The sequence below is a fragment of the Plecotus auritus genome, assembly GCF_963455305.1.
Source record: "Plecotus auritus genome assembly, chromosome: 7".
Taxonomy (NCBI): Eukaryota; Metazoa; Chordata; class Mammalia; order Chiroptera; family Vespertilionidae; genus Plecotus; species Plecotus auritus.
The window spans coordinates 3,882,464-3,902,871 of NC_137774.1; the positions used below are offsets into that span (position 1 = coordinate 3,882,464).

Here is a 20,408-nt window from a genome sequence, read left to right on the forward strand (position 1 = left end):
GCAAACTGCGGCTCGCGAGCCGCAGTTTGCCACTCTGTTGACTGAGTTTGCCGACCACTGACCTAGGTGTTTGTTTGTTTTATTTCTTTTTTTTCCTTTCTCTCTCCACCTAGGGTTTTGTTAAAAAGTACAGGTTCCTGGACCTTTTTCTTTTTTAAGAGATAACCAGAAAGTTAACATCAGTGCTTCGGATGCTTCTCAGGTGAGGCCGAGTTTCAGAAGCACAAGTAAACCACTGGAGGCTCCTGTCCACGTTTCCAATTGTAGGCAGGAGGGCACTGCACGCACCGTAACTTGTGGGGGTGCCTTTTTCTCTAAGGAGACAGGGAAGTCACTTCCATGTCAAAAGAACATAACAAGCATTTTCTTAACTCTTCCTACATCAGGTTCACAGGGGTCGTAGATAAAAACTCCTTGGCTGAACTCTGTAAGAACTTGCCTTATATTTGCAAAAGAAAACATTTATTCTTTAAAAAATGTATATACATTGCCACACAAAGATACCGTGCTGGAACAGCTGTCAGCCAGCCTCAGGAACCTTCCAATGAGCCTTCTTTTATAATTGCCCGAGCCAGGTTTCGTGCAAGAGAAAGTCTCAGCATTTCCACCTTGGTGGCCTCTATGTCATCATCCTAAGAGCAAAGAGAGCCAGCATGAGGCACAGCAGGAAGTGATCCTTTAAAGCTCCCATGGGCTCTACCCAAAAGCAGATAGAGGTCACTTGGCATTCAGCAATAGCTTCCAGCAAGTCTCAATGTAAGAGCTGAATGCACAGGACCACTGCAACTGATTAACAGGAAAGAACAGACCAGAACTCTAGAATCACCCCATTTTTTCCTAAAAGAAGTTAGTGTGTCATGGTTACAGGTTAAGAGGCAATTTAGGAGGCAGGTGAGTTTGTAAGGGGCCAGTGTTTGTGGAAGGAGGTGGGGGAGCCGGAGATACAGGGAGCCTTTTTTCATCTCTATTGTGAAACCAACCCAGGAAGCTAAAATGACCTGGAGTTGCTGGGCATCAGGTTCTCCATGCACTGGCCGTCCTGAGGTCAAGTCCTCCAGACATCTCAGCAGCTCGTAAGTTTGCCCTGCTGAGAAAATCACCTACGAGAGAGAAGCTGCTTCTAGCTGAGGCCTGCTGATTTGGGCCTGGGCCCAAGTTCAGAGAGGGCCTTCTTTGCATGCCCTGAGGGGGGTACTTTGTATGTGCTGCCCTGGGAGGGAAAAGCACCTCTATTCTCCCAGCCCTGGGATGGGCATGGTCAGTAGGCAACTGCCTCATTTTAAATTAAGTAGTTTTTCTGGGGTGGACATTAACTTCCAGAGTGGGTGCCATTGGGGAGACCTATCCAGGAGATGATGTATGTTTATGCAGCTGCACCAGCAACAGAAGGAAGCACTGTCGAGGACTACAAAACGGGGCAGAAAAGCATTTTGGGCTCAACCTGTACCTGTTTCTGTTCCAAAAGGGGTAGGGCATCTGTTAGGAGTGTCATCCAGAAAGACCGTGGGGCAATCTGAGAAGTCATCAGTGACAGGAGAAGAGAAGCTGCATCAACAAAACGCTTGTCCCCGTATAATCGGTGGAATTCGCGATACTTTCCTATTGAAAAAAGAGCACTAGGTCACCTCTGGCCCTAAACAAGAGAAGGCAGATGCCAGGCCAGCCATTCCATAGAGCAGGGAATTCTTCAAAGCTGTATCCAAGTTCAGGCACCACCGAGACCACATATTTAAAGAGACAAACCAGCCAAGCCTGGGAGAATGTAAGCATTCAACAAGAGTTACAGGTTGTAACAGATTGAACAAAATAACCCAGGAGGCCATTACTTGATGTAAATAAAAGACTAAAAACAGGGGTGAAGGGAAAGCCTTCCATATGCTGGGATGCCAACTAAAACAACGAGAGGCAGAAAATCAAAGTGGGTGCAAAGTTCAACGAGGAACAAGACATGTAAGTAATTCCGAAGTATCTCTTCCCAAATTATTAAATCAAAGGGAAAGTCAGTGCTGCCTGGAAGAAACAGCTGGTGGACGCCACTTTAACCAAATGACCAGAGTGAACTCCAACAAGGGGACACAGCACATCACCTCGGCGGCATTCCCACCCCAAACACATAAATCTCAATCTGGTCACGAGGACACATCAGATAAACCCAAATTGAGGACATTCTACAAGAGAGCTGAACTGACTTCAAATGTCAAAGTTAAGCAGCACCAAGAAAAGTAGAGGCACTTAAACTAGTGAATTTGGGTAAAGTGTATATGAGAGCTCCTTATTCCTCACACTACTTTCACAACTTTTCTCTAAGTCTGAAATTACTGGAAAATAAAATATTACCAAAAAATATACTTTACAAAGTCTGGCACACAGGGTTCCATGTGGTTTGGAGTTTGGGCTTAACAGAAAGGCAACACTGGAACGTCCAATCTTCCCAAGTGTCCATTTGTGCCAACTGTCCAAGGGACAGAGCCCCAAGAGACTTACCCAAGAACGTCAGCCGGTCACTGAGCATCATGGCCGGCCCCAGGTTGTCAATGAGATCTAAGTCCGAAAAGCAGCCTCGCTCACAGTAATCCCTGAGGAACCTGCAAGGCCCGACCCGGAGATCAGAAAAGCACTCCTCAGCCTCCCAATTCCCCAGACAGCTCCCGAAGTGGACACTGGCTGAACTCACCTGTCTGACACCAGCGTGGCAAAGGCGGCATCTTTGGCTCGAATGCTCCAAGAGAGGGCGGAGCCCAGGCGATTGTTGCGGACAGCTTTCATGGCTAAGATCTTACAAATGCTGCGAACTTTGCAGGCAAAAAGGGATAAGGTGACTCCTTCACCCTATGAATCATTGCTAAACGCTGCTGGGAAAGGAGCAGCCTTCTCGCCTCTTCAGCCCTCCAGGCTCCCCCACAGGCCCCAAATACAGCTTGGTCGGCAGAACTGGGGTTCTAAATTGCCTCCTGATGTTAATAGTATGACCCACCCTGACAGGATGGCTTTGTCAGCTGATATGATTTCAGGGATGGTAATAAGGTATTTATTGTTCCCCCCAGATCAGCTCTTCCATTATCGTTCCAAGTGCCAAAAAGCCCATCCTCCCTTTGGTCCTGAATGCCACATGCTTTCACAGTCATAAACACACAAGTGCCTCTGGGAAGAATAGCTTAGGCTTTTATCACGCAACAGTGAGAAGAGAGAGGGCAAACTTCATCATTTCCTCCCTGTTCTTTCCAAGCCACCTCTGGTCCTGCTTCCCCAGAGCCAGCCTTATCTAGCAACAGCAACTCCCTCGGGACAGGCAAACTCAACGTTGACCCAGCCCTGACCTTGGAGTAAGGAGGAGAGGAGTGGGTGGGTAACATTTTTAAAAAGGCAGCGTGCTCGTCTGGACGGTGTGCCTCACTGGTTGAGTGTCCACCTGTGAACCAGGTGGTCATGGCTCAATTCCCAGTAGGGGGCGTGCAAGAGGCAGCCCATCGATGATTCTCTCTCATCGATGTTTCTCTCCCTCTCCCTTCCTCTCTGAAATCAATAAAAATATTTTTTAAAAATAAATAAGTAAAATAAAAAGGCAATGTGCTTGATTGCTTCTAGGTCCCAAAGAACCCCTAGCTCTTTGTCCCTCCCCAGTAAAGTTCCTGTGTTCGGTTTCTTTTTGGCATCCGCTTCCTGACCTCTCCAGTCTAGCTGGCATGGTATGCACAACAGAGGCCCATGCTGAGAGGAGGGCCGACTCACCTTGCTCAGTCATCTGCCGCTGCTCACAAACCCGCAGCACCTTGAGGGCTTTCTGCTCAGTGCTCAGAGGGATGCGCTCAATGTGCAGCTCCAAGGAAACCCGGCCCAGCTCCGGGCAGCAGTCAAAGTAATCCACCCCCAGCTGCCACAGGCTGCAAAGGTCCGAGGAGGACGGACATGAGGGCTTGTCTGGGTGCTGCGTGGGGCTCTGGGGTTGGCCCCCAAGATGGCTCGTCTCTAGACCTCCACAGCCTTCAGGGAACATAGTCCAAGTTCCAATGCACCCGCATGCTGAAGGGCACCCCGCTGTCCTCCCCTGGGGCCTTCCTACCTGTGATGAGCAAACAGCCCCGAGGCATACTCCAGCAGGAGGAACTCTCTCATGTTGGATCCAAAGCTGGAACCAAACGTATGGTGAGACCAAGACTCCTGGTCAGCTCCATTCAGGACCCCCTTCCGCAGCCCGACATCCCTTCTAGGCATGCAGCTCACCCCTCGAGGGCCTGGGAGGTGGGGAGAAAAGGGTGGGCGTGCCATGCACACTTACTAGAGGTTGTGGGACTGGAGGAGTTTGCAGTGATCCAGCAAATCGGTCAGATGGGCCACAAACCACCAGTTGCTGAGGGCGATGCTGTAGGTTCAGACACCAAGGCAAGAAGGAAAGTCAGGGTGAGAAGCCATGGCCCTCATGAGTGGGGCATGAGCAGGAACCCCACATGTGCTTTGCTTAAAAAGGACGGGAGGGCCCTGCCACTGTGGCTGATCGTCAGCCTATGAATCAGGAGGTCATGGTTCGATTCCCAATCAGGGCATATGCCCAGGTTGTGGGCTCCATCCCCAGTAAGGGGTGTGCAGGAGGCAGCCAATGATTCTCTCATCATGGATGTTTCTATGTCCCTCTCCCTTCCTCTCTGAAATCAGTAAAAACATATTAAAGCCCGGACCGGTTTGGCTCAGTGGATAGAGCATCAGCCTGCGGACCGAATGGTCCCAAGTTCGATTCCGGTCAAGGGCACATGCCCGGGTTGTGGGCTCGATCCCCAGTGAGGATGTGCAGGAGGCAGCCAGTCAATGACTCTCTTTCATCATTGATGTTTCTATCTCTCTCCCTCTTCCTTCCTCTCTGAAATCAATAAAAAGATATTTTTTTAAAAAAAGAATACCTGCTCTGAACAGACCCAGCCAGGAGCCCCATGGTGTGGGAGCTGTTAGCTCATTAGAGAGAGACTGTTGAGAATTGTTGTCCTTTAAGGTGGCTGCATGAATAAAAGTTCCGAGTAATAGGCTGGCTTTTTTTGGATTTTAAGTATCAAAGTAATTTCCTGCCATGTTGTTTTAAGTGAACATCCCTGAAGTGGAAACTGTTATAAACATGGTCCTCAGCCTCAGAAGGCCCCCAGCTTGTCCAGGGAGAAGCCATTATCCATCTACACGGGCTGGGGAGGGAAGAGGTTAAGACACCAGCAAGAAGGAACAGGACATTCTAGAAAAGGAGGGTAGTGCAGCTGCACAACATTGTGAATGTACTTAATGCCACTGAACCCACCTAAAGTCGGTTAGAATGCCAGTGGCACAGCAGGTCCTACCTGCACTCCTTGATCACCTGGTGGATGTCAAACTCGAAGGCCGCCATCAGGATGTTGTCCAGGGGCTCCGGGCTGCTCTCACCTCCCAGAAACAGGTCAAGGCTGGACTGTGGGAAGGTGGTGACCCATTCAATCCCCGGACGGAAGCAGAGACTCAAGGGGGCTGGCAGGGCTACTGTGCAGGGAACCCTGGAGAAGGGTGATGGGCCCTCAGCAGGGCCAAAGGAAAGCCCCTTGCAGTTCTCCAGGGAGGGTCAATGCAGAGGCCACACACCGAAAATGCCCCAGCAGGGAGCAGAGCCTCGGACCCCTACTCCCCACCCCCCCATGGAGCTCAGCCTCACCTGGGCATAGAAATGCAGATCAATGGGCTTGACTGTGGGATGAGAGTACAAGAGCCGGGTCACTAGGAAATGATACCAGTTACTCAGCAGCTCCTTCTGCTCCAACAAGGCAGCTTCGTCTCCCAACATGATCTGAGGAGAAAGACGTTTTCCCTCAGCTCCGGGGGAGCTCTCTGTAACGCTCCTGAGCTCAGCGAGAGCACCTGGTCTGAACGCCCTCTCCTTCCTCAGAATGGAGAGCCCTGGCCAAGGAGGACCAAGTTTCTGCCAGCACTGGGCTGGACGCCACAAGCCTTAAGCGAAGACATCTTGGACCCCGACCTGGACTTGTTCCCCACACCTTGCAGAGAGACTCCAGGTGAGGACTGGAGACGAACGTGCCGTCCTGGAGGTGCCGCTCACATTCCTCATGCCAGTGCTGCCACTTGAGCTCTAGCTCTGTTAAGGTCTGCGTGTTACCAGGCTAAGGGAGAGAGGCAGTGAGACACCATCACCACACGAACCCCTTATGCTTAATGAATGAACCCACCTCCCATGACCCTCAGAGCAGGGCTGCTCCCACTTACGCTGAGAACGGGCATCGTCCTCATCAGGTCCCCCAGGATTCGGCACATGCCTGCAGAGGTGGGGCTGGCGTCGGCTTCCTTGGAGAGCATCTGCCGGGCCTCGTCCAGTCTGCCTTGCAGCACCAAGGTGGTCACCTGGGGGACACCCAAGAACATGAGCATTCATGGGAGGCCCAGAAGCCCGCCCCAGAGTCCACCCTCTGGCTTCCTAGCCTTGGGGAAGCGTGATGGTTTCTTCCCTCCAGAGGTAACCTAGCTCATCCAATCTTATGGCTTTAATCTGAACCATGCTTCCCCCCACCAGCACCCCCCCAGCCTCCAGGTCTAGGAGCTTGGTGTCTGTAGCCAAATTTATCCCTGAGGCCCAGCAGAGGGGACCAGGGCCCATGTGCCACAGTGTTTCTATGGCAGCCTTTTGGACCAATGCCTGCCATAGGGGGCAGGCACCGAATTTGACACGGCTGCAGGTGAACCATGCTTTTGAAACTGACTGCAGTTTAAACAATAAATTAAACAAAAAATATCAGAGGTATCAAATAAATTATTGGTTCATAAAGGTTTCAGTTCAAATACACATACATATATATACCTACACTTGATGTAAGTGCAGTCAATCCTCTTTATTCAGAGTCTATATCTGCAAATTTGCCGACTTGCTAAGACTTATCTGTAACCCCAAAATCAACCCTCCAAGTGCCATCACCGTCACTTGCGGATGCGTGCAGAGCAACAACTTTGTGTCACCTGGTGCGCACATTTCCAGCTGAGCGAACAGGTAGCGCTCTGCCTGCCTGTATCAGCTCTCACACTAAACAAGTGTCTCTCTCACAATCTAGTTAGTGCCAAGATTGTTTGCATTTTTTTTTTTAATATATATTTTATTGATATTTCACAGAGAGGAAGGGAGAGGGATAGAGAGCTAGAAACATCGATGTGAGAGAAACATCGATCAGCTGCCTCCTGCACACCTCCCACTGAGGATGTGCCCGCAACCAAGGTACATGCCCTTGACCGGAATCGAACCCGGGACCTCTCATTCCGCAGGCCGACGCTCTATCCACTGAGCCAAACCGGTTTCGGCAAGATTGTTTGCATTTTTTATGCTTTTTGTAGGGCCCCCAAGCAGTGCTAAAGTGCTATGCAGGGTCCCTAAGAGCAAAGAAGGGTGTGATGTGCCTGCTCTATGGAAAAACCCCAAACATGTTAGATAAGCTTCGTACAGGCACAAAGTGCTGTATAGTGCTGCTGGCGTGAGCTCAATGTCAATGAATCAACAACACAATTTAAATAAGGTGCCTTTAAACAGAAACATGTAAGAGGACTATATAGTGACCAGCTGACAGAACGGTTGTGACCAGAGATTCTGTACTTCCCCTAGAAGCAGTGGTCCAGTAATCGCCAGTTCAGTGTTCCAGGCACCTTTATAGACCTATCGCGAATAATGAAAACCAACAGTATATGCACACAAGCACATATATAAAAGTCAAAATTTTTTTTTTTTTACTAGAAATCATGTTAAAAAAAAAAAAAAAGCCAAGGATATAAATATGCTGACAAGTCCCCCATTTTTCTCTCTAGCCTGTACTTCCTTCTCTGACTTCCAGACTCACATCTCCTACTGCCCAGGCAATGTCTCCACTTGGCTCTCACAGGCATCGTAACATGTTTAAAAAAGCAAGCACCCAGTCTCCTCCAACTCACCAACCTGATCTTCCCACATTCTTCTCTTCCTATATACCCACATTTAGTCCATTAGCAAACCCCACCAATTATGTCTTTAAACTGCATCCAGAATCTAATCACTTCTCATCTCACCATCTCCTGTGCTCAGCTCCCACGCTTGTCCACGTCACCCCCATCTTTGCCTGGTTTAGTACCATGGCCTCCACTCTGGTAGCTCTGCTCTGGCCTCGCTGTCCTCAGGGGAGTAGCCAGAAGAGCCTTTCAAAGCCTAAATCAGGTCATGGCGCTCCTTTGCTCAACTCTCCAGCATCCCCCTTACCCCAACTGACCCAGGAATAAGACAGAAGCTCTTTATTGTATCTATCAACTAATTTATACATAATTACGCCCTTTAACTAATTTAATCATAACAGCCCTGACCGGTTTGGCTCAGTGGATAGAGCGTCGGCCTGCAGACTCAAGGGTCCCAGGTTCGATTCCGGTCAAGGGCATGTTCCTTGGTTGCGGGCACATCCCCAGTAGGGGGTGTGCAGGAGGCAGCTGATTGATGTTTCTCTCTCATCAATGTTTCTAACTCACTCTCCCTCTCCCTTCCTCTCTGTAAAAAAATCAATAAAAATTTTTTTTTTTAATTTAATCATAACAGCCCTATAGGGAGGTGTTGTTACCTCTACTGTGCAGATGAAAAAACTGAAGGCTGTAAGGGAACTCATTCATGACCTCACAGCTAGTACGAGGCAGAGCTGGAATGGTAACCGGGCAGCGTGGCCCCACAGACCACGGTTCCTCTGTCAGTCATTCCCTCTCTGACAGCTAACATCCTTAGGACGGCCCAGCAGGTCCTCTAGATCTGGCCCTGTCCTTAACTCCCAACTCTCCCTCTTGCTCCCGCTGCTCCTGGCTCACTGGTCTCCTTGCCGTTCTCGTCCCTCTCTGCCTCACAGACGCAGCATTCACAGGCCTCGCTGTCGGGAACGCCCTTTCTCCCTTCATCTGCACAGCTCCCCTCCTCACCCGCTTCTGACTCCCTCTGCCACTCCCAGTTCCCTGTTGCTTTATTTCTCTCCAAAGCACTTCACTGTTAGACATGGTACATGCTTTCCTTGTTTCTATTTCCTACCTCCCGTGCAGGAAATATCTCAAGGGCAGAAATCATTGCCGCCTTCGGTCATGCTTGTGCCTTGCAAAGAGGAGCCCTCAATGAAATCTCAGTGATGAATGAATCAGATTAAAAATCTGGACCCAATACTTCCATGAAGGCTCTCCCCTTAGCTGCACAGATCTCCTGGACCAAAGGCCCCAAAATAGCCTCAAAGGCAACAAGTCTTGAGCTGAATTTCAGATTTTATAATCAGCTTTCCATTATTCAGGTCAACTAGCAACCCACTCCCTGGTCCCTCCCAATTGGCTCACAGGTCAGTAGAGGTGAATGGGAAAAGTACTGCTCTCACATACATACACATACACATCCCTGGCACACATGATGACTTCCAAACGGATAATCCAAAATGACTTTGGGATCATCAATCCTTTTGTTTTTAATAGCTTTATTGAGTTATAATTTACACACTATAAATACTCACCTATTTAAGTGTATAATTCGTTTTAATAAGTTTGCGGAGTTGTGCACCATCGTAATTGTTTTAGAACATTTCTATCCCCTCAAAACAACCCCTCAAGTTCATTTACATCAACGCCCAACTCCCAACCCCAATCGTCGGTTTTGTATTCGTGTCTTCTCTCCCTTAGGTGCCTAAAGAAAACAAATTTCCGTTCTCACAGGCACGTCTACAAAGTATTACTTTTTAACATGATAACTTAGTTCTAAACTCTCCCGGGGAACAGGGAAGAAAAGATCTAGGGGTGTTTCCATAATTACAGACAGGAAGAGCCAGGCCAAGTGTTCGCAGGCTCAGCAAGCAACCCTCAGGCCTGCCTGCCAGCCCTGGGGAAAACAGGACTTGAGGTGGGAGAAGGGGCGGCCCGGCCTGCACAGGGTCCTTACCAACTTCCAGAATCTCTCGTGTTTGCTTGGGTTCTCACTGCCCAGTACATCTGCAAACATACTGTCCACCTCGCACACGTGCAGTCGGACCCAGTCAAGGAGGAGGAGGAGGAGCGGGCCGGCTGCGGGGAGAGACTCTCGTCACACATTCATTTGCAGCAAATTCCACTTTCCCATAGTACAGAGGATGCAAGGCAGACGAGCTTTGTAGAAAGGAGTGTCCCTCTTAAAGGAGTATATACGTGTGGTCCTGAATAAAGGACTGGACTAGCAAACGGGCTTTTATGGAATACTTCCTGTGTCAGGCAGCAACAGCTTTCACTGAATCCTAGAAAGGGTTAAACAGCCCGGCCGGTGTGGCTCAATGGTTGAGCTTTGACCTATGAACCTGGAGGTCACGGTTTGATTCTTGGTCGGGACATATGTCTGGGTTGCAGGCTTGATCCCAGTGTGGAGCGTGCAGGAGGCAAGCAATCAATGATTCTCTCTCTGTCCCTCTCCCTCTCTGAAATCAATATATATATATATAAAAGAAAGGGTTGAACTCAAGGCCCAGAGCTCACCACCACCACCACTCCTACCTCAGCCTCCACTCTTCATGACTATTTAATACTCAATGGCTATGTAAGTAGCAGCCATTTAGGAACTGGTACTGATTAGGTGCTACATGTAAAGCAATAAAGACATTTTGACAGCCCTAGCCTCTGTGGCTTAGTGAATAGATCAGGGGTGGGCAAACTTTTTGACTCGAGGGCCACAATGGGTTCTTAAACTGGACCGGAGGGCCGGAACAAAAGCATGGATGGAGTGTTGGTGTGAACCAATATAAATTCAAAGTAAAGGAGCGGAGGGGAGAGCAAGAGAACCCTCCGCTCTTTCGGCTCCGCGGGCCGGATAGAACAGCCAAACGGGCCGGATCCGGCCCGCGGGCCGTAGTTTGCCTACGGCTGGAATAGAGTGTTGACCCAAGGACTGAAGGGTCCTGGGTGCGATTCCGGTCAAGGGCACGTATCTTGGTTGCAAGTTCCCCGGCCCTACTTGAGGTGCATGCAGGAGGCAACCCATCAATGTGTCTCTCTCACATCGATGTTTCTGTCTGTCTCTCCCTCTCTCTCTAAAAAATCAATGGAAAAATATCCTCAGGTGAGGATTCACACACACACACACAAAAAATCTACTGCAGAAGCACACCAACAACAAACTGTATTTTTCAGTCCTTCAGCAAGAGAATGAATAAACAGCTAGGACCGCGAAGAGATTATTAACACTTATTCCTGGATATGAGCAAACACAGACCCTTAAAAGAATACAAAAAAGGCCTGTAGCAATCCCAGACAGCCCACTCACGCCAAACACTGCACTGACCACAATTTAATTCAAGATCAACAGACTAATTCAAAGTGGACAGTTAACAGAGTTGTCTCTGCCCCTATCGTTAGCAACAGAACTCAAAGTGACTTTGCCTCCCACAGCCTAACCCTTCCCCACATCCCTAAAACTTGCTTTTCCATTTCCTTTAAAAAAAAAATCTGTCTCACATTTCTGGAGGCTAGAAGTCTGACATCCAGCTGTTGCAGGTTAGTTCCTCTGCAAGCTCTGAGGAAGCAACCGGGCCTCTCCCCCAGCTTCTCCTAAAGCTTTCTGAAGCTGGACCAGTCCAGGACACAAATACCGACGACCACCCTTTCACACACTAGTTTACTATCTGCTTTCCTGGTATTTGTCCAGGGTCATCCGCCTCACACTTTAGGTTTCTGGGAGGCAGGCTGACTCTGCAGTACCTGACAAAGCGACAGGCTTCTCTGGCCGGCGGGTAATGCTCGCTGATGGCTGTGCTGAGGAAAAGAGCATCCTAGGCAACAAAGCACCCATCACAACTCACAGGAAAGACAAAGGGGACGTCTCTGATGTTGACAGAAAGAGGCCGTGCTCACCTGGGGCAACTTCAATAAAGAGAATCTCACAAAGGTTCCAAATGAGCTCCATTGCTGACAGGATGGAGACCTAAGGGAGAAATGGAGACACAGTTTTGACTGAAGACATTCCCAGGACTTACTCTTAGAACAAAGGAACCAAGCCAGGCTTGAATCACATGATGGTCAACACTTACTGAGTATTCCTATGGCAGGGTTTCCCAAAGCCGTGAGAGGATTTTAGGGGGTGGGATGCATACTAACGTTGTTGTTTTTTCAATGGTTGTGGTCTTAGTTTAATGTACATTAGAAAAAAATAGCTGCCCTGATATGGCTGAGTTGGTTGAGTATCGTCCCAGGAACTGCAAGGTTGCCAGTTCGATTCTCAGTCAGGGCACATGCCCAGATTGAAGGTTTGGTCCCCGATCAGGGCACGTAAGGGAGGCAACCAATCGATGTTTCTTTCTTGCATCGATGTTTGTCTGTCTCTGTCTCTCTCCTCCCTTCCTCTCTCTCTAAAACCAATAACCAATAAAAATATATTTAATAACTAGCTCATCACACCCATGATCTTTTTTTTTTAAAGATCTATTTTTATTGATTTTTTACGGAGAGGAAAGGAGAGGGATAGAGAGAAGCATCAATGAGAGAGAAACATCGATCAGTTGCCTCTTGCACACCTCCTATTGGGGATGTGCCCGCAACCAAGGTACATGCCCTTGACCGGAATCGAACCTGGGACCTTTCAGTTCGCAGGCCGACGCTCTATCCACTGAGCCAAACCGGTTTCGGCACACACCCATGATCTTGATGAATATTATGATTTAGGAAGAGGCTTTATTTGAGTAATAAAGGAGAGATGATTTTTAGAAAAATATTCAGTAATATTATGACAAATATAAAGATACAGCAAAAATTATGAAGTTGGTATTTAAGGGAATGGAGTTTATAAAATAGTCTATGAAAAGCCAAACCCAATACAAGACCCCAAAATAAACTTGCCCTTAGAAATATACCTTCTTCCCTTCTCCACAACTCTTCTATGCACACACACAGAATAGCCTATTTGTAAGGGGAAATAAATGCTTTGCTGACTTGAGAAACAGTGCATCATTCCCTATAAACGACTGAGTTTGAATAGCATCAAGATTCTGCCAAAGACTTTTCCTTAGTAAATATTTTTTGTTTTGTTTTGTTAATCCGCATCCGAGGATATTTTTCCATTGATTCTTACAGAGAGTGAAAGTGAGGGGGAGAGACAGAGAGGGAGAGAAACATGGATGTGAGAGAGACACATCAATTGGTTGCCTCCCACACGAGCCCCAATCAGGGCCGGGGATCGAGCCTGCAACCACTGTACATGCCCTTGACTGGAAATGAACCTGGGACCCTTCAGTCTGCAAGCCGACACTCTATCCACTCAGCCAAACCAGCCAGGGCAATAAACTCTTGATGTAAAAAAAAAAAGAGCCCTAGCCGGTTTGGCTCAGTGGATGGAGCGTCGGCCTGCGGACTGAAGGGTCCCAGGTTCGATTCCGGTCAAGGGCGTGTACCTTGGTTGCCAGCACATCCCCAGTAGGGGGTGTGTAGGAGGCAGCTGATCGATGTTTCTCTCTCATTAATGTTTCTAACTCTCTCTTCCTCTCCCTTCCTCTCTGAAATCAATAAAAATATATTTAAAAAAAAAGATTCTACCAAAGAAAGAGAATTCTTTAAGCCCTCATCCAGCTCCCACTAAAGGATAAGAACCTGCAGCTCAGTAAATGCTGGTTTCATGAGTTGAGTACAGTTTATGAGACCAAGCAGTGGTTCCAAAAGCTCAGCTCTCTACCTCAGGTGACACAATGTGGTTAGGATTTATAGTTCCCGTAAGAACGGAAAACTCACACAAGTATTTATCAAGCACATCCTTTGTTTCAATACGGTAGGCCCTGGAGGGGCACTAGAAGTTGAAAACGACCCTCACCACCCCAATGAGTTGCCTGTCCACCTGGAAAGAACAGAGGTCTGCAAAAAGAGCGACTGCAAAGCCACTCCAGGCGGGTGCCCAGGACGCAGGAAGACAGCATAGTGCCAACAACAAAGGCAGAGCCCTCACCTGGCTGCTGAACTGGCGACTGCTGGCTGGATCTTTAGCAGCAACTAACAAAACATAAAACATCTGAAGTGAGCGATGGAACTTTCAGCCTCACTGTTATAACCTCACACACCAGGTTCTGTAGCTTGTGCCTTTGTTTCCTCTATGGCCCCCATTTTCACTACAGATGTTTTTTAATGCTTCATTTCTTTCTGTGGTACATCACTGATTCTCAAACCAAGACCCTGAAGTTAGAAGTGTCACATTTAATTGCAACACAGCAAACCCTGAGCCCACCATGTTACATAAGACTATCTGACATCCAGAAGTCACATGGCTGTCCTGGTTATGGTGACTTTAAATCACCAAGGTCAAAGAACTGGGGATGAAATTTTCAAAAATCCTTAATTTAGCCCAGCTGGTGTAGCTCAGTGGTTGAGCATCAACCTATGAGGCAGGAGGTCACCGTTTGATTTCTGGTCAGGACACATGCCCGGGTTGCGGGGTCCAGTGGAGGGCATACAGGAGGCAGCTGATCAATGATTCTCTCTCATCATTGATGTTTCTATCTCTCTCCCTTCCTCTCTGAAATCAATTAAAATATATTAAAAAAAGAAAACATTGCTTAAATCTATTTTTTTTTTAAATCCTTAATCTGGCCCTTTAGGCTTCCTTGTACCTGTCAACTCTGTATGTTCTAACTTGAAAAACATACTCAAGATGATTGACAAAGCTCTAGCCGGTTTGGCTCAGTGGATAGAGTGTCAGCCTGCGCACTGAAGGGTTCCAGGTTCGATTCCAGTCAAGGGCATGTACCTTGGTTGCGGGCACATCCCCAGTAGGGGGTGTGCCGGAAGCGGCTGATCGATGTTTCTAACTCTCTATCTCTCTCCCTTCCTCTCTGTAAAAATCAATACATTTTTTTAAAAAATTTAAAAAAAATGATGATTGACAAAAAATTAAGATAGAAAAGTAAGAGTTTTGAACTGGAATGTCAGTCAGCTTTTACCTTGTAGTATTTATAGCCAGATAAATACTTTAATTACTATCACATATACATGCACACAAAATCCTTACTTGCAGCCTGGTGCATTTCCTCCATGCATGCTCTTATGACTGATCGGTAGTTTTTACTCACTCGAACTAATCTGCAAAAAATGAAATGACATACAAGCTGAGTCTGGAACCTCTTGTGGTAACAGAAAGATAGAACAGGTGACAGGAGCTCGCTGAAAGACACAGCCAAGGTGAAGGAGCTCTTAATGGCCAAAGTGGGAACAAGCTGAGCAATGAAGGAAGTGAAAATACAATACAATACATGGAATAAAGTAAGAACCCATGATTCCACACTGATATTGTGGCAGATGAGAGCCAAGGATGGACACTAAAATCAGTGGTGGAAAATATGAGAAGATTTGCATAGTCTTAAAGTTTCTCCCCCAAATACTTATTAGTTATAAAGAGAAAGACTATAACTTTATAGTAAGAAACTGCATTAACCAAGTGATCAAGATCAACCTCACCAGTAATAATAAAACATCAACATCATGAACCCCATGTACTGAGAAGAACACATCATACATGTGGTATTCTTGCTAAAAATCTCTGATGTAGTTAACGTATGAACCACACCTCAAACAATGCTAGTTTATAAATAGTACAATAGTTTTCTAGTCTTTTGCCAAAAAATATCTTAACAGTAATTCTTTAAAAACAAAATTCATTTTTATATTAATTTCAAAATCTTCCAATAGTGTGACCTCTTTCGGTGACTCTCAGGTGCTTATTTGGTCTAAATTTTCTTCTTTGTAGAGTAAATGAGTAGGAATATAAACAAAGAAACCTTAGCAAGCCAGCAAGTCAATCAACACCATTTGCACATTCCCTGGAAGACACTTCCACGGCTGACCACTTACAATGCACAGTACAGAAACTGGAAGAGAACCAGGAGACCCTCATTTCTCCAGGAGGGCCATCCATCATGCAAAAGGTCAAGAATGCATTTCATTTGGCTTTTCACAATTTAGTTGTGACTGCAGCACCTATTAGCAGCCTACTTACTGAGCTTTTCTGGATTTTCCAGTCAGTTCTTCTTCAGTTCTCTGGAGGCCCACGAAGATTCCATGGGATTCGTTGAAGAGTTTTCTCAAGATGTGAGAGTAAACATCTACATCTTTCCGGACAATATAGATAAAAGGGCAGCCCGGCACCGTCTCTGATTTTCCTGAAACAAGATTAACAAAACAAAAATTTAACATCTATCACCATCATAGAAGAACCCACTATAAAATCTTTTACTATCTAATTACAAAAGCTTCAACTTTTAGCTACTAATTTCATTTATTAAAAATTATATAAATGACCACTTATCAATTATCCACACAAGCATTTCTAAAAATAAATGCTTATTCTCTGATTTTACACTTCAGCTTACTAGCATATTTGGAAACTACCTTTCACTTCCATCAAACAAACTCTACTGAAAAAAGTAAATTCACTTAATATTAGTCTATGTAAAACTCAATAAGATGCCTGGCCAGCGTGGCTCAGTGATAGAGCATTGACCTATGAACCAGGAGATTATGGTCCAATTCCCGGCTGGGGCGCATACCCAGGTTGTGGGCGCGATCCCTGGTGTGGTACATGCAGGAGGCAGCCGATCAGTGATTCTCTTTCATCATTGATGTTTCTATCTCTCTCTCCCTCTCCCTTCCTGTCTGAAATCAATCCTATATAATAAAGATATAATATGCAAATGGTCGTTACACCAAGAAGCAAGAAGCGTAAGGAGACTGCACCGGATCACAGATCAGTAGGAGGGTGGGGCAGTGAGCTACAAGTGGTGGTGGAGGGGGCAGGGCAGCAAGCTATGAGGGGGGCTGGGGGAGGGAGCTACTGGAGGGCAGCAGGGAGCTACTGGAGAGCTACAGCAGGGAGCTACTGGCACACAGATTCGTGCACAGGGCTACTAGTAAAAATATAAAATAAAATAAAATAAAATAAAAAGAAAGAAAAGTAATTCTCTAAAAAAGGAGAGAAAAGCCCTGGCCAGTGTGGTTCAGTTGGTTGGGTGTCGTCCCTGTTGCTGTTTCAATTCCAGATCAGGGCACATGCCTGGGTTTTGGCTGGATCCCCAGTAGGTGGTGTGTAGGAGGCAGCCAACTGGTGTTCCTATCTCACATTGATGTTTCTCTCTCTTCCTCTCCCTTCATCTCTCTAAAAATCAATTTTAAAGAAAAGAAACCCTTCTTTAACACAAGGAAGACTATTGTTACTTTTTTTTTCCCCCCTGGACTGAACATCTGCCAAGTCTCATAAATCAATGAAACTCTTAAACAGCTAAAGTCTTAAAAATAAAAATGGTGCAAAATAAGTTCAACTGTATCATGTCTCAACTAGTCAAATCTGAGAGGATAAAGGGGGAAAAAAACAACAATTAAATGTGCCCAGATAGATCATCTGTAAGAAAAATAATAAGTACCTTTTTTGTTGAAGGAGGTCTCACACACCAGCATCTCCCCTGGACCCCAGTCAAAACACATTTGCTTCTTCTTGGAATTCACTCCTGGAATCAACTAGTAAAAAAATAAGGCACAGAAACTGTTATTCTTATCAAAGGCTTTGCTTCCAACTGACTTGCAAGTACAATCCTAGCAATAGGTGGTCATGAAAGTTAAGCACTAATCCATGTGCACAGCGGAATGTGGCTGAGCTCAGCCCCGTCTATTCCACCCTGAATAAGCAAGTGAGCGTTGTTTGGGCAACTCAACCCAGCCTGCATTTCTCAAGTGTTGATAAAAAGGAAAGCTACACCCTAAGCAATTATTATAAGTTAGTAATCTGCAGTTTAGAAAAAAGAAAAAAGGAAATTTAAAAAATAAAAAGGAGCCCTAGCCTTTTGGCTCAGTGGATAGAGCGTCGGCCTGCGAACTGAAAGGTCTCAGGTTCTATTCCGGTCGAGGGCACATGCCTGGGTTGTGGGCTCCATCCCCAGCGGGGGACTTGCAGGAGGCAGCCGACCCATGATTCTCTCTCATCATGTATGTTTCTATCTCTCCCTCTTCCTTCCTCTGCAAAATCAATAAAGATATAGTAAAAATAAATAAATAGGAATTTAACTATTACTCACTAGAAGGACAGACCTCCAGTCACACAGCTTCTATGCCATCTCTGTGAAACATGCTAACTGCTACTAAGATCTCCCGCCTTGTTTTGTCCAGTTAGCTTTGAAATTACCCCGATTTTCAATTTTTTGTTTTGTCAGATATTGTTTTGCAGTCTGACGGCTTTAGCTGAAAACGGGAGGCATCTCAACTTTCTAAAAAGCAAAATCACAAGGTCAGGCAACCTGCAGTTTGGTGGGGTTTATAGGGTACCGAAAGCTAAGAGGTGGAGAAGGAGCCTGTAAGGGGCGGAGATATCTGCCCTAGTCCGGGAGGTCAGAGGCTGCGGGAGCTTGCATTTGAAAAATGAGGAAATAAGAGAAGTGCATTCCAGGCTGGGGGAGCGGCAGGTATTCGTATCTAAAACATCACAGATCAGCAACCCTTGACATATTCTCTTGAGAGTTCAGATAAAATTGAGAGCAAACAGAGCAATAAAAAGAAATAATCCCCCGAGAGAATGAGTATGTTTAGTAAACCCTGGTCAAGTACAAGCCAAAATCACGGCGCTGCAATGTGAAGCTTAGTTCGACTGGAAGAAAAAAAAACAACACAAAATTCCTCTGCCAGGTCCGAGCGCGCTCATTGAGCATTGGCCCAACGGGAAAAGCGAGGGAAGCAGGAAGGCGGGAAGGCAGAGGAGGGAGAGGGACGGGCTGAGGCCTGTGGGGCCAGGTATTCTGAGTACACAGAGCAACAGAAACCCAGACACCACTGCGACCCTAACGCGACCTCCTAGTTAATGGGACCTCCGGACAGTGGCAACTGAGCTGAAGGAAAGGGACCGGCGCCTCGCGGGCGGCATTGAGGGAGACAAGCCTGCAGTTACTGACGAAGCAGACTCAACCCTTGGTCCGCGAGGGCAAGCAAGACTCTCTGGGGCGCCCTTACAGTGACTATCGGCTCGCCATCGAGCTCCTCCATAGCGCCGCACTTCAGCCGCCTGGAACTCGCGGGGCCGCCAAAGCTCGCGGCTCGGGCCTCCCGCTCGGAGCCCGCTGCGACAGAGGACCCCGCCCAAGCGCCTCTCGCACTGCCTGCAGGTCCAAGTCCCCAACGCTGCAGGGGCCCCTCCCGTCGGCCACGACCATCCCTCTGTGGCACTCTACACGATTCCTTCCTTTCTGGCCTCGACAACAATTCAGGGAAAACAGCGCCAGGGGCCGTCTGTCCTCGGACTAACCCTCCCGCCTGGTCAGGCGCCGCCGCGGACAGCCCCACGCCGGTCCGGGAGAAGGCCCCCGGAGAAGGCGGGAGCGGTGGCGGTGCCTTTGCGCGTGCGCGGGCTGGCTAGACCTGGGGCTAGAGCTGGGCCTGCCCCGCGCTCGAGCGAGCCCACGCTTTCTCAGCATTCTGGCTTTTCGCGCCCCTTGTTGGCTGGCAGGTTAGCGTCGTCGCAGCCGCTTGTCCGAGGGGTGTCCAGGGCAAGGGAGCCCCTTCCCGGGGACCCGTCAACCCATCGGGCTCGTGTAGGAAGGCAAGCGCTGCCAACACCCACCCCAAAACGCTCAAGAAGCAAGCAGACAAAATTGATGCAGCTGAAACGACTGTGAAATAGAGACAGCTGGGCTTGCTTAAATTAAGCACAAATACTGGTTTGTTAGAAAAAAATAAACAGGGAATACTGGGTCTTGTTGATGGAAAACTCAAAAATGCACCGTTAACTTAAAGGAGCTTAAAATGTAAACGCCATATTTACAAATATATACAAGGAAGAGAATAGTACCGCCTCTAAATTCCCGAATAAGCTAGTTTTTTAACTAAAGGAAATTAGGAATTTAAAAGTAAGCCTTAGGAAACAGTGCCTGAAAATGTAGCAGCTTTCTTTTATTTAAGAAAATTTTGACTTGAAAACGACAAGTTTTCAGTATTTTAGCTGGGGAAACAGTTCTTTCCCTGAGATTACTCTGAAGGACCTACCTGAATTGGTGGAAATAAGATGACTTGGAGTGATAAGGAAAATCTTGTGACCCCAATAGTTTGTTCTTTTGAGGTACAAATCGTTAAGTCAAGGAAGGAAAATCCTGTGGCTATCACAATTTTATCCAAATCCCTCTCTTAAGACAGCCATCCATCCTTGGGATAAAATTTAATGTAATTCTGCCATCTACGTCTTGCTGCATTTTCTACATGTTTCATAGTTTACTGATCTGAGTGTTTCTGACACCAATGGTGGGGCTATGAAGTATAATAATTATGTATTCATGTTCCTTTTTAATTTTTTAAAATTTATTGATTGATTTTTTTTTAGAGAGAGAGGAACAATGATTGCTTGTTCCACTTACTTATGCATTCATTAGTTGATTCTTGTATGTGCCCTGACCAAGGATCAAACCCCCAAT

The 20,408-nt window shown here is 47.0% G+C and overlaps 1 protein-coding gene across 3 annotated transcripts; it reads right to left on the reverse strand.

Moving 5' to 3' along the window:
* Nucleotides 1–435: 435 nt before the first annotated feature.
* On the reverse strand, nt 436–19,086 carry NUP85 (nucleoporin 85). Of its 3 annotated transcripts, XM_080677159.1 has the most exons (20): nt 18,958–19,071; nt 18,033–18,221; nt 17,385–17,478; nt 15,965–16,127; nt 14,981–15,051; nt 13,925–13,968; nt 11,848–11,917; nt 9,914–10,035; nt 6,226–6,360; nt 6,000–6,122; nt 5,660–5,791; nt 5,316–5,422; nt 4,277–4,360; nt 4,061–4,126; nt 3,730–3,881; nt 2,675–2,792; nt 2,485–2,585; nt 1,448–1,599; nt 999–1,100; nt 436–632 (listed from the first exon to the last, which is right to left on the reverse strand). In XM_080677159.1, the coding sequence occupies exons 3-20, from the start codon at nt 17,443–17,445 to the stop codon at nt 531–533; spliced, it is 1,905 nt and encodes a 634-aa protein (XP_080533285.1). In that variant the 5' UTR covers nt 17,446–17,478; nt 18,033–18,221; nt 18,958–19,071; the 3' UTR covers nt 436–530. The 3 variants fall into 3 exon arrangements, with proteins under 3 accessions (XP_080533285.1, XP_080533284.1, XP_080533286.1); XM_080677158.1 differs by lacking the exon at nt 18,033–18,221 and having other exon boundaries at nt 18,958–19,086; XM_080677160.1 differs by lacking the exons at nt 999–1,100; nt 18,033–18,221 and having other exon boundaries at nt 18,958–19,086.
* Between the last annotated feature and the right edge of the window lie 1,322 nt (nt 19,087–20,408).